The sequence below is a fragment of the Carassius auratus genome, chromosome 36 (genome assembly GCF_003368295.1).
Source record: "Carassius auratus strain Wakin chromosome 36, ASM336829v1, whole genome shotgun sequence".
In the NCBI taxonomy this organism is placed as follows: Eukaryota; Metazoa; Chordata; class Actinopteri; order Cypriniformes; family Cyprinidae; genus Carassius; species Carassius auratus.
In genome coordinates, this window is record NC_039278.1 from 19,978,283 (window position 1) to 19,996,519 (window position 18,237).

An 18,237-nucleotide genomic window follows, 5' to 3' on the forward strand; every position below is an offset into this window, starting at 1 on the left:
AAGCTCGCCGTCTCTGCAAGATTAACGATGGCAGTTTGCAACGCACAGATACTAGAAGATTTTACATCTGTCAGACAGGTTTCTGACGTCATCAAGCTTAGTTTGAGTCTGTGCATTAGAAACGGAAGTGCTAAAAAAACGCTAAAAATGGGCTTCACTTGTCTCAATTGAGTTCCAATGGGGTCGCTGTGTCCATTTCTTCTACTGTCTATGTTCACGGTTGTGGGCTTCAGTCCGAATTCAATGAGGCGCGGGTGGTTTATGGGATGAGTAGTTCCTGCGCTCGAAATATAAATATGTACACAGTCTTGTACCTTTGACTTTTTTTGGATTTTGTCTTAATTTTTTCACTTGAAATTATCTGTTATATGCTTATGAGTTCAGCCGTAGCTGGTTATCCTCACACATGCTCTAAAACTCTTTAGATACGGATTTTAATGGGAAATTTACTTCCGGCACCAGAGCTCTCTCAGCTGTGGGCGGGACTGTGATGCTTTATTGGTTTGTTATTTCCGGCTCGATGTGCTGCAGGAGAAAAGGTATGTGTAAGTGTTTGCGTTTGATCTTTTTGCATGGGATATGACTATAAATATTATTGTTGGCGCTGGTAGCATGCAAATGAGTTGGACCACTTTGATGTGCCGCTAGTTTGGGGTTTTTATTTATTTATTTATTTTTTTATTGCTTAATTTACATAAGACAGGTACATAAGATATGATATTTACCCATCAACAAAACAATTCACAACATCAGAGAAGGATGAATTTAAATCACATTTAAAAAAGAGCACATCTTGCTGGGTTATAGGAGAAACTGTCTATGCTATGTATATCAAACCAAAAATTTAGAAGAAACCTCACAGTAAAAGAAAAGGTGATCAAGTGTTTCAGGAAATGAAGAGCAGAAACCACAAGGATCCACATTGAAATGAAATCGTTTTTGTATAAAGTCACTAAACTGGATACATCCTAAACATAATTTTATAATGAGTCTCCTTGACCTTTGGAGCAACTGGGTAAACCATATAACGGATAAAAGCTTTGTGCTTTACTGAGGTTTCAACATCTCCCAGAAAATAACATTTATAATCACCAGTGATGATACGTTTAAGTTCTTTATAAATAAGTTTGTTATTACACTTATAGTCTAAGAGGTCAATATTACATATTTTCAAAGAGGGAAGAGAAACTACTGGTCTAGATAAAAGATCAGAAAAACTACTTTGGATTATTCTTAACAATCCAGTAGGTATAGCATTGCATACCTTATTATAACCTTTTAATTTAATTTTAACTCTGTACTTACTAATGAAATCAATATAAGATAAGAAAAAGCCATTATCATCTAACAAATCATGAATAAAAAAATACCTTGGCTATACCAATCACTTGTAAACAGAGATTTTCTATTAATAATTACAGCCCTATTGTTCCAAAGAGTGAAGTTGTGAGGGGAAAAGTTATGGGTAAATATCATTTTCCAAAATAACAGTACTTGTTTATGAAAATTAGATACCTTCAGAGGAATTTTACAAGGGTCGAGATCACATCTCAAGTCAAAATCAAGGCAGCCAATTTTTTAAAAAATGTGGTTAGGAATATGGTACCATATCGAGTGTGACTTTGTTAAACACTCTTTCAAGCATTTTATTCTGAATGTACCAAGAAGAGATTCAAAGTCAATGGCTCTCAAACCTCCATGTTCATACTCTTTTACCATATGAAATTTACGTAAATAATGTGTGTTATTTTTCCAAATAAATTTAAATAAGATTGAATTCACCAATTTAATTAATCTCGGGGCAGTATACAAGGCTTGAGATAAGTAAATAAGTTTGGATATTCCCTCAGTTTAGTTAATAGAATTCTACCCAATGTAGGTCTCGAGGTCTTCATACTTTCTATTTTAGAGTTAAAATTTGAATGTTCTCTATTAACAACATTATTTGTAATCATAACCCCTAAATACTTAACCTCCTTTTTTACTGGAATGCCCTCTATAACGTCTAAGTTACAATTATGGATTGCCATTAATTCACATTTTTTAAAGTTTAGAATCAGGCCTGATACCTTTGAGAAAACATAATTTTTTTCAATAACTACTGGAAGTACCTCTTTATTTTTAAGAAATAAAAGAGTGTCATCTGCAAATTGGCTTATAGTAAAGGTTCTGCCAAAAATGTCTATGCCTATATTATCTTAAAGTGTTTATATAGTTCGGAGTGTGAATCATTTGCATCAGTTCGAGAGTATGTGTATTTATGTTTCTCGAAATTGATTCTGAATAATTCAGATTGCTTTCATTTATTTATTTCAATAAATGTATTTTATTTATTTAATTTATTTATTGCGAATCATTTCAGTCAGTTCGGGAGTTCGTAGTGGGTTCGCGAATCATTTGAGTCAGTTCCGGAGTTCGTAGCAAGTTCGCGAATCATTTGAGTCAGTTCGGGAGTTCGTAGCAAGTTCGCGAATCATTTGAGTAAGTTCGGGAGTTCGTGGCGAGTTCGCGAATCATTTGAGTCAGTTCGAAAGTTCGTGGCGAGTTCGCGAATCATTTGAGTCAGTTACAAAGTTCATAGCGAGTTCGTGAATCATTTGAGTCAGTTCGGAGCGCGAATCATTTGAGTCAGTTCGGGAGTTCGTAGCGGGTTCGCAAATCATTTGAGTCAGTTCGGGAGTTCGTAGCGAGTTCGCGAATCATTTGAGTCAGTTCGGGAGTTCGTGGCGAGTTCGCGAATCATTTGCGTCAGTTCGGAGGGCGAATCATTTGCGTCAGTTCGGGATTTCGTGGCGAGTTCGCGAATCATTTGCGTCAGTTCGGAGCGCGAATCATTTGAGTCAGTTCGGGAGTTCGTAGCGAGTTCGCGAATCATTTGAGTCAGTTCGGGAGTTCTTGGCGAGTTCGCGAATCATTTGCGTCAGTTCAGAGCGCGAATCATTTGAGTCAGTTCGGGAGTTCGGAGCGGCTTCGCTAATCATTTGAATCAGTTCGAGAGTATGTATATGTATGTTTCTCGAAATTGATTCTGAATAATTCAGATTGCTTTATTTATTTATTTCAAAATGTTTTGTGTTATGTTGTCCATTGTTGATAGTTTTCATACTTAAGCTGTGAAAGGAACATTTTTAAGGGCTCAACACAACAGCTTTTATGATGCAGAACTTTAGTTTTTGATTCTGAATATATTATTCAGGTGTTTTGTTATTTATTTCAGAAATCCTTGTGATATACAATATTCAGTTTGTGCTGGTCTGACTTAATCAAAATAGTGTTTAAAAATTACTTTCTGTTTTACTTTGTGTTTGACCATAAGGCATAAAAGCGCATTAATGGGAACATTAAAGAAAGTTCTCTAAAAAAGTAACTAAAAAGTTACTTTTAACAGTAATGCATTACTTTTTGGTGCAAGTAAGGATCTAATGATCTAAACAAAAAGGAGTGTTCAAGGGTATCAAATGCCTTGAAGAAATCTAGAAATAGAAGTAAGCTTGTCTGAGGAATTAAAAAGTTATAATCAAGCATATCAAGAACTAGTCTAATATGACTGTGAATACTTCTCCCTTTGATAAAAGCCGATTGTGTTTCACTGATAATTTCACCAATACCCTTTTTTAGTCTATTTGCAAAAACATAAGAGAGAGGTTTGAAATCATTACATAAAAGAGTTATTAGTCACCAATTGTCTAAAAAATAATTTATCTCTATCTTTTAAAAAGGAAAAGAAGAGATCACAATCGCTTTCTGAAAAGTTAGATTTATATAAATCGTTATAGAAGGAATATATGTAGTCATCAATTTGTGTTTTTTCTTGGCTTATACAATTATCAATGCTAAGTCCATTAATAGTTTTCAAAGCTTGTTTTTTTTTTTCTAAATTAAAGAAATATGAAGATTTTTTTCCCCTCTAGATCGTATGAATGCTCCTTTAGCCTTTTCTGTATAAAAATCATCTAACTCTGATTGAAGAGTATGAAGTTCTTTTTCCTCACTCTTACTAAGTATGTCTTTATTACTGAAATAATTTAGTCTTGATAAAATTGTTGTCTGCCTAAATTTTCTAGCATTTGCAATTTGTTTGCCTTCTTTAATCGGAATTTTTTTTTTACTTTAAATTTGACCCATTCCCATTTGCCAATTTATGTTAATTCAGACATGGTTTTAACATTATTAATCATTAACAAAATAGAATTACAAAAAGATTTACGTTTTATTAAATTCTTGTTTTGTATTATGTTGATCGTGACATTGGTTATTGTATTGATTGCTTACTTTTGTATTTCTATGCAGGAGCTGATGGTCACTGAGGCGGGTGCTCTAGGGCTGTGGTAGTTGGGTCTCCCGTTCATTTAAGCGTGGTGTATTTCACCGGTGTGGTGTGGTGTGAGTATTGAGTGGAGTTTATTTTTGTTTTCTTTGGAGGTCACTTCAAGCCAGAGGTGCCCGAAGTAGATGTCCTTCAGCCCTGTATGGTTGTGTTGATGAAGGTGTTTGGAGTGTGTGTGTTATTTTGATTTTTTTTTTTTTTTGTGATTTACCATTGCTGTCTCTTGACCTTTTTTTCTTTTTCTTTTTTGTGCTTTTGTGTATACTGCTCCTCTGAGGGGTGTTTTTTTTTTTTTTTTGAACCCATGACTCTGTCCAGTTATTTGCTGATAACGAAACTGTGTGCTTTTGAGTACCTAAAAGCTGGTGGCTGGTAATATATTTTTAGGGTGCAAGTCCCTAGATGGTCGCGAATCATTTGAGTCAGTTCGGGAGTTCGTAGCGAGTTCGCGAATCATTTGAATCAGTTCGTAGCGAGTTCGCGAATCATTTGAGTCAGTTCGGTAGTTCGTAGCGAGTTCGCGAATCATTTGAGTCGGTTTGGAGCGCGAATTTTTTTGAGTTAGTTCGGAGCGCGAATCATTTGCGTCAGTACGGAGCGCGAATCATTTGCGTCAGTTCGGGAGTTCGTAGCGAGTTCGCGAATCATTTGAGTCATTTCGGAGCGCGAATCATTTGCGTCAATACGGAGCGCGAATCATTTGCGTCAGTTCGGAGCGCGAATCATTTGCATCAGTTCGGGAGTTCGGAGCGGCTTCGCGAATCATTTGAATCAGTTCGAGAGTAGTGGGGAGCAGAAAAACATCATTTTAAAAGATAATGTTGTAGACAGAGATATATTTCTGTTGTGGCCAGTAACTCAGAAGTGTGGTCTATCAATACCAGGTGGTTTTTTGTAGAAATTTAGAAAGACTTCCGTATAATTTCACTTTGAACATAAAATGCACATTGTTATTTTCGACCCCATCTGTTGGGACCAAAGTAACAATATAAACTAGATTTATTTTCTGTTACTCTTATTTTTCTTAAGTATAACTGATTTTGACCTTGTTAATATGTAACTGCAAAAATATTTTGTGCTTTATCTTTGCCAAAAAAAAATTTAATTACATTTTCCTATTTTCACTTTAAATTTAAGTGTCATCAGATGTCTAAAAACCTGACTGTATTTTTTTTAACTGTACATTCTGTTGAAAAAAATGTTTTATAAAAATACATTGAAATTGACAAAGATTTAATTAGATTAGCATAATAAAAAACTCTAAACAATGTAACAGTAGGCCTATTTATGTTTCCATCAAGTTGTTTTTATACTTAAATTGAAAATGTGCATTAAAACATCTGGAAACACTGCAAATTCATAGGTGGAGGTGTAAAAGCTAAGATACGGCTAAAACCTAATTATAAATGTGACGTAGCAGCTGCCAAGAGAGTGATGTTCCTCTATGTCCAGAAATGCCCTCTCAAAAACATCTGGATAAAACCAGACCTCTGTGTGTCTTTCTGACCCTCACTCAGACATATTCTTTTGGTATAATATGACATAAACATTTGTAAGAAATGATGCAAGACACAGAAATTCACAATATAGCATGCACTGGAACAAAATAAATACTTTTTGTCACTGTAGCGGGACAAAAGTAACAACTGTTACTTTCGTCCCGACAGGAACTCTTGACATTTAAACCTGATTTTATTTTATACTGAAAAAGTCTGAAAATGCAAACTTTAGGATGTGTTAAAGCTGTAGATTGATCATTACTGTGACACATGAAACAAGAAAAACAACACGACTAATTTGAAAAAATTACCGCTTCAATAATTTACTTTTTGTACTCGAAAACAGTTTTACGGACATGACTTTGGGAAACGATGAGGAAATCATGTGATGTTTCTCAGCTCCGTCAAGGATTGCATGCTGAATATGCCATCATAGCTAGGAATACAATTGCAGAAAGAGGCTCAGAGAAAAGAGGCTTTGTTACTTTCGTCCCACGTTACTTTCGACCCCGCTCTCCTCTATGTATATGTATGTATATAGGTCAGTTTGGGAGTTCGGAGCATGAATCATTTGAGTCAGTTTTGGAGTTCGTAGCTGGTTCGCGAATCATTTGAGTCAGTTTGGAAGTTCGTAGCGTGTTCGCGAATCATTTGAGTCAGTTCGGGAGTTCGGAGCATGAATCATTTGAGTCAGTTCGGGAGTTCGTAGCGAGTTCGCGAATCATTTGAGTCAGTTCGGAGCGCGAATCATTTGAGTCAGTTCGGGAGTTCGTAGCGAGTTCGCGAATCATTTGAGTCAGTTCGGAGCGCGAATCATTTGAGTCAGTTCGGGAGTTCGTAGCGAGATCGCGAATCATTTGAGTCAGTTCGGAGCGCGAATCATTTGAGTCAATTTGGGAGTTCGTAGCGAGATCGCGAATCATTTGAGTCAGTTCGGAGCGCGAATCATTTGAGTCAGTTCGGGAGTTCGTAGCGAGATCGCGAATCATTTGAGTCAGTTCGGAGCGCGAATCATTTGAGTCAGTTCGGGAGTTCGTAGCGAGATCGCGAATCATTTGAGTCAGTTCGGAGCACGAATCATTTGAGTCAGTTCGGGAGTTCGTAGCGAGTTCGCGAATCATTTGAGTCAGTTCGGAGCGCGAATCATTTGAGTCAGTTCGGGAGTTCGTAGCAAGATCGCGAATCATTTGAGTCAGTTCGGAGCGCGAATCATTTGAGTCAATTTGGGAGTTCGTAGCGGGAGCGCGAATCATTTGAGTCAGTTCGGAGCGCGAATCATTTGAGTCAGTTCGGGAGTTCGTAGCGAGTTCGCGAATCATTTGAGTCAGTCCGGAGCGCGAATCATTTGAGTCAGTTCGGGAGTTCGTAGCGAGATCGCGAATCATTTGAGTCAGTTTGGGGATCGCGAATCATTTGAGTCAGTTTGGGAGTTCGTAGCGAGATCGCGAATCATTTGAGTCATTTTGGGAGTTCGTAGCGGGTTCGCGAAACATTTGAGTCAGTTCGGGGATCGCGAATCATTTGAGTCAGTTTGGGAGTTCGTAGCGAGATCGCGAATCATTTGAGTCATTTTGGGAGTTCGTAGCGGGTTCGCGAAACATTTGAGTCAGTTCGGGAGTTCGGAGGGGGATCACAAATCATGAAAGATTCGCGCTCGTAAATTTTCAAATTGGCCATAACCTTTAATTTGTTGCTGCCAACTGGGGTGGCAGAAGGGGTGGCAAGGCTTTCTTTTAGGGTGGCATTTGCCCTATGCCACCCCGGTAGATCCGCCCCTGATTCCTTTGTTTATGCTGATGATTTTTGCTGATGCATATTGATGACAGAAACCATGCCAGATTACTTCTCAATGCATAATTAATTTCTGTTGAAATGATTGTCAGATGTTGAAATATCATAAGAGTATGTGTCTTATGACTGGACCGATCTGCTGTGTGTCGAGCCAATGGGTTTCAGCGTGTGTGTGTGTGTGTGTGTGTGTGTGTGTGTGTGTGAAGCTGTCGTCCCAGCAGGAGCTGCAGTACATCGAGGGGCTGATCCTCTCTGTCAGGCTCAGCCTCGCAGCATTCAGGATGTGAAGGTGACCGCCGTCGCCGTGACGACCGCATCCCACCACTCCTGTACACCTCTCAATCAGAGGAGTGATGCTTCTGCTGTGTTCTGTCAAAGTGTGGGACAAATGAGAGGCTCATCTGCTCACTGAGGCTTTATTTATTTGGTCAAAAATACTTTAAAAATAGTGAAATATTATTCTAATGTAAATCATTAGTGCATTATTATCAACACTGAGCAGTAAATAATCATATTATTCTGATTTCTGAAGATCATGTGACACTGAAGACTGGAGGAATGATGCTGAAAATACAGCGGAGCATCACAGAAATAAATTACAGGTTAACACAGATTCACTCAGAAAACAGATGATTTACACTGGAATAATATTTCTCTGTTTTTACTGCATTTCTGATTAAATAAATACAGCGTTGGTGAACAGAAGAGACTTCTTTCAAAAACATAAAAAAGTAATGATTCCAAACTTCTGACCAGTAGATAATTATTCTAGCCGGTTCGGACCCCAGACGTGTTCTCCAGCTCCCCACTGCACCTGCCTCCACCGGGACGCCGCTCCGAACCCAGCCAGGCCTTCTCCCCCCCGCTGGGGTCACGCAAACACCCGCCCGCTCTGGACTCTGAGCCCGGGTTTAAGGTACCCTCACACCAAAGAGGTACTGGAGAAACCTTCGAGAAACACACGCGTGATCGTTCTCTGTGCGTCAGAACTTTTATTTTCTCAATCACTTCTTGTTTTGTTAATATGTAAAGATGCAACGATCGCTGCCTTAAAACAAGGGAATAAAAGTGTTTGTACCACTGTATGCCAGCCGCGAGACGTCCGTGTTTCTGTAGCGCTGTACACGACAGAGACAAGAGAACTGGATCAGATCAAGAGACCCAGCACTGTTCCTCATGAAACGGCTTTCATATCAAACACTGGTATGATTATGATTATGTTGAAGTGTGATTCCTCTGACCATGACTGTATCAGAGTCAAAGTGGGGTTATTAAGCAAATGATACAAGCCCTAGATATTAAGAACACATCCAGACACTTCATATTTAACAGAATTTAATGATTTGTTATTTCAGTAAGCTATGCGATGTGTTTGTAAAAGGTGTTTTTATGCACCTTTGGGCTGAGTTCATTTTACAAATGGTTCAGTTTCAGAAAGATTCATTTCTCTTCCATTATGAGCACAGCCTTGGTTTATGCATCAGGAAACATTTATTATAACATTCAAAACGATCAAACATCCAATGACTGAGTGTTCCATGAATCTAGAGCTTATAAACACAGAAGCTCTTCTTCACTGATGTGTCTGTGCTGAGGGTTGTTCTGCTCCAGGGATGCTCTCCACTAGACTCTGGATGCGAGACAGGATGATCTCGTTGGCGCTGCTGCAGTCTCCAGGCCTGTAGGGGGCGCTGATGGTCAGAGCGTTCGCCACACACAGAAGCTCCCCGTCTTCAGTCACCGGGACTCGGTTCTTCTCCAGCCACAGACGCACACTCTCCCGCCGAGACTTCAGCTCCTCCGCGCTGAGAACCTGTGCTCGGTCCGGCAGGAAGACGCTCTTCATCTGACGCTCCGTTTCCTCTGTTCCTCTCCTGAGGATCTGGACATCGGTCACCGCGTGACCCAGAATCACCCTCACCGACGGACACTCGTTCTCCTGGACGCTCAGCAGCACCACACTGCAGACACACAAGAGCAGAACACCAGATGATTCACCTCATGTTTTAAAACGCTATTGATTCATAGTGATTCAAAACCCTAAGTGATTCACCACATGATTCAAACGATTCACCTCATGTTTTAAAACGCAAATTATTAACTTTATAATTCACAATGATTCAAACCTCTGAATAATTCGTCTAATGACTCATAATGCATCATTTAAGGGCATACTTTCCACCAGGGGCGGAGCCAGAAGATGTAAACATTCGGGGCTTAGCCCAAACCTAGGGGGCTGCAGGGGTGTACTCCGCAGGGGAGATTTTTTCCCCCCATTTATGTCAGCTAAATGCACTATTTTTCAGGCTGTTTGAGATAACAGAATGCCTAAAAATCTATACACTATCTGGGAAAATGATGGTTACTCAGAAAAAAAAAATATTCACCCAGTAGAGCCTACAAACTATTTTGTATTTAATTGTTCTCCAGCTATATTTCTCAATTAATCTATCTTCTTATCCCACTAATGTGCCGAGAACAGTTGTAAAACATGCCCTGAAATAACTTAGCATTTGATACATTGGGATATATTGCTTTTGAATCTCTCTCTGGCCGGTGAGGTTTGCTGTTACGAGTTCCTTTTAAAAAAAAATTGTTATGTCCATAATGTTAATTTCAGGCGGTTAGTCAGTGAGCTCGCTGCGACGGCGGTGAAATAAAAAGCCCACCAGCCCCTAATGACAACGACGAAGAAGATGATTTATATTCTTCTTCGTTAGTTTTTATCAGCAGTTGGCAAACAAGCGAAGTGATGCGTGATGCTTTACCGTCCGCCACAACGCACAGTAATAGAGCTTTTGTTTCTTTTTTTTTGCCGCTCCAGTCTGAGAGACTGAGAGGAAATGAAACAAAGTTGAAGTTATTTTAAAAAAGCTAAAAGATTCGGGGCTTTTGACAAAACATTCGGGGCTTAAGCCCCATTAGCCACCCCCCCGCTCCGCCCCTGCTTTCCACCTCATGATTACAAATCCAAACGGTTCCCCTTACGATTCAAATCCCAAATGATTCACTTCAAGATTCATAACTATCCCCAACGCAAATGATTCACCTCGTCACTCAAAAACCCATGTGACTCACCGATTCATTTGAGTGAAAGTGTTTCCAGAAGCCCTAACCTTTAAAATGCATTTACAGGACTATGTTTCACATTAAGTTACAAATATATAACCGTTATAAATCATTAGAACACCATAAAAAGAACCCAAACTGAACGTAGAATCGTGTTGAGAGAGTTCCGCTGTTTTACTGTTGTTTCTGAGTTGTACCTGGCGGAGACGGGGTCCACGGTGAACACGCGTCCCTCGAAGCGCTGCTGATCTCCCGCCGTGACGCAGACCTCATGATTGATGAACTCGTGCCAGTGTCGAGGATTCCTGGAGCTCCACCGCAGCATCTCCGCGGAACACCGATCACTCGATCACCGCTGATCCGTCCGTGTGCGACTTCATCTTCACCCCGCGCCGCGCGCAGAATGCGTGTGACGTCACTGCCGTAAGCGCTCGTGCGATTGGCTGGGTCACAGAGATTTTCTTTTACAATTTATTAATATTTTTAAATCACATAGATAGCGTACGGGATATATATAAAAAAAAATGAGCCTAACAAATCAAAATAAATTAATGAGAATAAGCGCGCAGTTAGAGATCGGGACAGGGGCATTATGGGAATTGTAGTTTTCAGCACTGCGCAGGAGCGTCGTCCGTTAACAGGCGGCTGTTTGTTTCTGTCAGGATTTCTTCATTATGTCGCGGCAAGGGCGACACGGAGGCGGTGAGTCTGATTAATCACGGAAATTAAACAAAATCTCCCGTTACATCTCGTGTGAAACGCGGCTGTTATTGTAGAGCTTTGATGTGTTTGGCACTAGCTGCTAACCCTGGCGCGCTAATAATCATCCTTATAATTAATACTTCTAGTAATGACCATAACTTACTTAGTTTAAATGCAGATTATACGTTGAAGAATTAGTTTGTTGGGTTATAGCTCAGTAGGTCTTTTATTACATTTTGCTCTGTATTTTATAAATGAAATGAGATTTTGATAATTACAGTCAGTTAAACGTTAGGTGCTTAAAGTGTTTAGTTCAAGCTTACATTTTCGTTAAATATGGAGGGTTCTAGACTCATCGTTGCTTTTAACGAAAACTATTACAAATCTAATTTAATTCATTTAAATAATGCTGAAATAAAATATAAATGTTAACTTAAACTAAAATAAATAAATTAAAGCTAGATAGAAATATTAAAGTTAATAATAAATGATACAAGCACACAACAATATTTTTAAAATGAATATTAAAAATAAAAGCTGAAAAAATGTTATATATATATATATATATATATATATATATATATATATATATATACACACTACTGTTAAAAAGTTTGGAATCAGTAAGACTTTTTTTATAAAAATAAAAAAAATACAGAAAAAAACAGTAATTTTGCAAAATGTTATTACATTATAAAATAATAGTTTTCTGTGTGAATCTGTGTTAAAGTGTAATGTATTTCTGTGATGCTCCGCTGTATTTTCCGCATCATTCCTCCAGTCTTCAGTGTCACATGATCTTCAGAAATCAGAATAATATGATTTATTATTAGAATTTTTAATCAAGTTTTTAATATTTTTTTCAGGATTCTTTGATGAATAAAAAGTTAAAAAGAACAGCATTTATTCAAATATAATTATTTTCTAATAATTTATATCTTTGCTATCACTTCTTAACAATTTAACGTTGCTGAATAAAAGTTTCAAAAAAAGAAAGAATAAAAATGTACTGACCCCAAACTCTTGAACTCTAGTGTATATTGTTAGAAAATATTTAAATGTTAAATAAATAATATTCTCTTTAACTTTTTATTCATCAAAGAATCCTGAAAAAAAGTATAAAATCTGAAGTAGCAGAACATTTATTTCTGAAGATCATGTGACACTGAAGACTGGAGGAATGATGCTGAAAATACAGCGGAGCATCACAGAAATACATTACACTTTAACACAGATTCACACAGAAAACAGCTGTTTTAGACTCTAATATTATTTCACAATATTAAAATTTTTTCCTGTATTTTTGATCAAATAAATGCAGCCTTATTTATTTATAATAAAAAATACCATTAATCTAAATTAAAATCCTGTGTGTGCATGATGTGATGTGAGTTGTAGCAGCAGTATAATCTCTTCTCTGTTGAAGTGTAGTGACAGATGAGATGTGAGGTCTGTCTCCTCTCTCAGAGACGAAGGTGTATGTGGGTAACCTGGGCACCGGGGCCGGGAAGCGTTCAGTTACTACAGGCCGCTGAGGACGGTGTGGATCGCTCGCAACCCGCCGGGATTCGCCTTCGTGGAGTTTGAGGATCCCAGAGACGCTGAGGACGCCGTCAGGGGCCTGGATGGAAAGTGAGTGACTCCTGACCTGATGCTGAGGATTCATCACTCGTTCAGTGTGTCTCTGAGCACGCCTCGATACTGTAATCCCACAGCAGCAGCACGTGCTGATTACTGGAGTCAACAACTTTAGGAGTGCAGTGAAAGTCAATCAAATCATTCGGGATATGAGCAGACAAATCCCATATGACCGGGGCACGAGCAGCCACACCCCTTCGCTGAGGCTCCTCCCACTGCTACTTAACTATTCATAGCCCCTCCCCCAACCCAAACCAGATGAGAGATGCAATCCATGTAATTTCGGCTAGCGATTTGTGCCTTGGCATTGATACGAGAGCATCGAGACTTCGGCAGAAAAAGCGCCTTGCACACTTCCATCAAGTCTCAATCAAGCGATTTGGCTGTCAGTGCGGTCATCGTTAGAAATCCAAGAGAACGACTAGATGCAGAGGTCGGCTGATGATAGATACTTCTAGATCGTCTAAATCTGCTAGACCTCGGTTCCAAAGAGGGTCGACCTGCAAAGTTGCAAGGTTTATTTCAAGTACCAATTAATGTGTCTCTCTGTATATCATTGCCTGAACTCAAAGCAGTCGTAGTGTTTAATGCTGTTAACTTTTATAATATCTGTTGGATGCTTTAGAGAGTTCCAGGGCTGGGCGATATAACACTCACGGATTTCATGTAGTTATAGCTTACTAATGCATTTTTAATCAAATAAATAATTTTGACTAATCATTGTTGCCAGTTGCATAAAAAAATTGTATTGCAAAAAGTAAAATATTTATTTAGATTATAATTATTGCGTAAATTAATTGAAATATTTTCCCTTATCTTAAAAAAAATATAATAATGCAAAGTAAAAAATGGAAAGATATTTTTACTGACACTTTTGCAAAGTTTTTGAGTGTAATTTTACTATCATTGAGATAATGTTACAGGTTTATTACAGGTTTTGTTGTTTTTCGAAGTAGCTTTTGTTTTTATGTTCTCCATTTTCATTTTAAAGTTTTAGATTTTTTGTCATTTTTACTAGTTTTTTTATATCTATATAGTTTTATTCTTTATAATTGCAGTGTATATATATATATATATTTCAGTTAATGATGTTTTTTATTTTGGTTAAAAATTTGAATCAGTTCACAAAGTGATTAATGGAAATGAATAGGTTAAAACACTGTCATATGGCCAGCCCTGTTCTGTTCTGTTCTCTAGCTGTAATGTTAAACTGTAATGTGAGTGTTTAGTTCAGTTGAGGTCAGTGCCTGAGGGTCACATGCATCAGTCAATCTGTGACACTGACACGTCTCTCTCCTCTGTTCCTGCCGTCTGCTCATCTCTTCTGGATTTAGACAGGTCTCGCTCCCACTCCCGCTCTCGGTCCAGAGGGAGGAGATATGGGCGCTCTCGCAGCAGAGGGAGAAGGTGTGTGACAGACCTGTGAGTGTGAGAATGTGTGTTTGTTTGTGTGAACAAGTGTGTGTGTGTGTGTGTGTGTATGAGTGCATGCACACACTAGCAAGCACTCACACACACTAGCAAGCACTCACACGCTCACGCAAAATTGCTTACTCTCGCATGCAGACACTAGCATGCACTCCCTCTCTCACACGCACATACTAGCATGCACACACACTCCCTCACACACTCTCGCTTACACGCTCACACCAGCATGCACTCACTCTCACACACACTCACTCTCTCGCAAGCACACACTAGCATGCACTCATCTCTCACGCACACACACACACACACACACACACACATACACTTGCTTACACGCTCACACAAGCATGCACTCACTCTCACACTCGCTCACTCTCTCGCAAGCACACACTAGCATGCACTCACTCACACACGCACACACACACACACACTCATTCTCTCGCATGCACACACTAGCATGCACTCGCTCACTCTCACACACACACACACACACACACTCATTCTCTCACACGCACACACTAGCATGCACTCACATTCACACACACAAAGTATAAGAGTGTGCAAGAGTGTGTGTGTGTTTGTGTGTGTGTGTGTGTGTGCATGCATGCAAGTATTTGCGAGAGAGTGAGCAAGTATGTGTGTGTGTTTGTGTGAGTGTCTGTATGCTAGTGTGTGCATGCTAGAGTGACTGTGTGAGAGTGTGTACAAGTGTTCTGCGTGTGTGTGTGAGAGTGCATGCTAGTGTGTGTATGCGAGAGAGTGAGCAAGTTTGTGTGAGATGAGTGCATGCTAGTGCATGCGAGAGAGTGAGCGAGTGTGTGTGCATGCCAGTGTGTGCGTGCGAGAGAGTGAGCAAGTGTGTGTGCATGCTAGTGTGTGGGTGCGAGGGAGTGAGCGAGTGTGTGTGAGAAATGAGTGCATGCTAGTGTGAGCGTGTAAGCTGGTGTGTTTGTGTGAGTGAGTGCATGCTAGTGTGTGCGTGCGAGAGAGTGAGCGAGTGCGTGTGAGATGAGTGCATGCTAGTGTGTGCGTGTAAGCGACTGTGCATGTGAGAGATGAGTGCATGCTAGTGTGTGTGAGAGTGAGCGAGTGTTCTGCGTGTGTGTGAGTGAGTGCATGCTAGTGTGTGCATGCGAGAGAGTGAGCTAGTGCGTGTGAGATGAGTGCATGCTAGTGCATGCGAGAGAGTGAGCGAGTGTGTGTGTATGCTAGTGTGTGCGTGCGAGGGAGTGAGTGAGTGTGTGTGAGATGAGTGCATGCTAGTGTGTGCGTGTAAGCGACTGTGCATGTGAGAGATGAATGCATGCTAGTGTGTGTGAGAGTGAACGAGTGTTCTGCGTGTGTGTGAGTGAGTGCATGCTAGTGTGTGCGTGTGGGAGATGTGAGAGAAATAAAATAAAATCTAAAAAAAAAAAAAAAAAACTTCATTTCAGCAAGAAGGCAACATTTCCCAGTTCAAGTTGTACTAAAAATAACAAAAAAATATATAGACATATTAAAAAATAATTAAATAACAAATACAAAAACTTTAAAATTAACATGAAAATATAAAAACGTATTCAAGATATTAATAAAAACAATAGTAATCAGGTAGTGCTGCAGTTGAAGAGATTGATTGTTTCTGTGCTTCGTTCGGTCCAGATCTCGCTCCGGCTCGGCTCCCAGGAGCAGGTAACAGTAACGATGCTACGCTTCACCCGTGTGTGTGTGTTGATTCACAACATCTGTTTCTGTAGGTCTGGATCATTCAGGAAATCCAAAACCAGCTCTCCGGCTAGGAGGTGAGAACACACACACATACACACACACAAACTCACTGACACACACACACACACACACAGACAGACAGAGAGACACACACACACACACACACACACAGACAGACAGAGAGACACACACACACACACAGTCTTGTTTGCATTTTTTTTTGCAGTGATTTTTTTATGACTATAATGCAAATATATGTATATATACATCAATTTCAAGTTCTGCTGTAATACGTACACTAGCGGCCAAACTGGAATAATTATTATTAATTTATTGTTTGTAAAAAGTCTCTGAAAAATAAAATGTAGCACCGTTTTCCACAAAAATAAACTTTTTTCAACATTGATAATAATCAGAAATGCAGAAATCGGTGTATCAGAGTGATCATGAGATGTTGAGCTGCATGTGTTTGCATCTGTCGCATGCAAACAGCACACTTCCTGTGCTCAGTAAACTCCAGAGGCGTTTCTGCTTCAAATTCTCCAAATCTAGAGCTTCACCTCAGAAGCAGAGGTAGGTGTGTTGAGCGGAGCGGGAGTGACACACACACACACACACACACACACACACACACACTCAGCATGGGTGATTCTTGTGTTTTGCAGTCGGTCGGTCTCTCGGAGCGTGGCAGGGAGTGAGAGTCCAGAGTGAGACGACTGACGCTGATCTGCTCCATCACCTCAGTTTGTTACTGCAGCACACTTAGAGTAATCATTCAGAAGCTCTGTTGAGGGGAAGGGTATTTTAAGTTGATTTCTCTGTAGATCTAGAGAGAGTTTGTGGGGTTTGTACTTGTATTGTTGTGCTTCACACACACACACACACACACACACACACACATTGGTTGAGGTTTTGTTTGTGTGTATTAAATGAAAAGTGAAAGGCTTTGCTGTGTGTGTGAGTTCTTCATGCGCTGATGATGCTGTTCCAGCAGGTGGCGCTGTCGTTCAGCACTGCTTTCCCAGAATACACTGTTTTCAACCCATTTAGTCTCTGTCTGTGGTTTGGTCTAGTAAACATCCAGAGAGTGTGTGTGTGTCTTCCTGTCATCTGCTCTGTTTCTCAAGTGTGTGTGTGTGTGTGTGTGTGTGTGTGCGTGTGTGTGTGTGCTTCAGCCGAGGCTGATATGGAAGTAAATGAATTCTGAATCTGAAGCTCTCTTGTGTTTCTTCTAAATCAGAGACTTGTTCATCAAACAAACCCTTTGAGCTAAACGTGTGCTTGAAATCCAGATGAGATTTTAAGATATTATTTAAATAATCTCTCGTGCATTTAATTTAGTCGTTTTAAAGGATTTAATTAATAGCTTAAAATCATTGATCTTTGAGAACATGTAGGCATTTCAGAATTTTCAATATTGATTTTTTTCAAAGTGGGTGTTAAAAGTGTTTTTCATTCATTTTAATAAACAAAACATTAAAAAAATAACAACTTATAATTTCCATCACAATTGAACTGATTTAACTCTAAATGCTGTTCAGTGTTTCTTCTCGGCTGTGATTTATGATTAGTTTGTTCACTTGTTTGCAAGCACTTGGCTTTAAACGGATGTTGGTTAAATGACGTGACATTCGTATGATTACATGAATCATAAGCTCTTTCGTCAGCTTACACAATCGTAAAAATAAAAGGTGGTTTTTCTCTCTATCTTGGTTCCACAAAGACCCTTTCAGTTCTTAAAAACAAACATTTGGACAGATTCGGTGAATGTGAAAGGTTTATCAGGTCAATAAAACAGCTTTATTTTCACGAGTGAAGCCCAGTGTGAGAAACTCTGGCAGGTCATTAAATGTGATGTTGTGATTCTCCAGAAGCTGATCTGAAACTAGTCACATGACCATCATATTCTGTATGATGTGAGGATTGCTTAACTCTGTGTGTGTGTGTGTGTGTGTGTGTGTGTGCGTGAGTGTGTGTGTGTGAGTGTGAGTGTGAGTGTGTGTGTGTGTGTGAGTGTGAGTGTGTGTGTGAGTGTGTGTGTGTGTGTGTGTGTGTGTGTGTGTGAGTGTGTGTGTG

At 39.5% G+C, this 18,237-nt stretch overlaps 1 protein-coding gene across 1 annotated transcript; it reads right to left on the reverse strand.

The window, feature by feature from the left end:
- Positions 1–9,013: 9,013 nt before the first annotated feature.
- LOC113055730 (gem-associated protein 6-like) lies at positions 9,014–11,069 on the reverse strand. Its single transcript, XM_026222119.1, has 2 exons — positions 10,884–11,069; positions 9,014–9,578 (listed from the first exon to the last, which is right to left on the reverse strand). The coding sequence occupies exons 1-2, from the start codon at positions 11,009–11,011 to the stop codon at positions 9,191–9,193; spliced, it is 516 nt and encodes a 171-aa protein (XP_026077904.1). The 5' UTR covers positions 11,012–11,069; the 3' UTR covers positions 9,014–9,190.
- Positions 11,070–18,237: the final 7,168 nt, after the last annotated feature.

What these genes read in the sequence shown, in the direction of transcription:
- LOC113055730 (XM_026222119.1), bottom strand. Translation starts at nt 11,011, where the DNA reads ATGCTGCGGTGGAGCTCCAGGAATCCTCGACACTGGCACGAGTTCATC. An exon ending in GTGGACCCCGTCTCCGCCAG is followed by an intron (nt 9,579 to 10,883) that starts GTACAACTCAGA and finishes GTGTGTCTGCAG; the next exon opens with TGTGGTGCTGCTGAGCGTCC.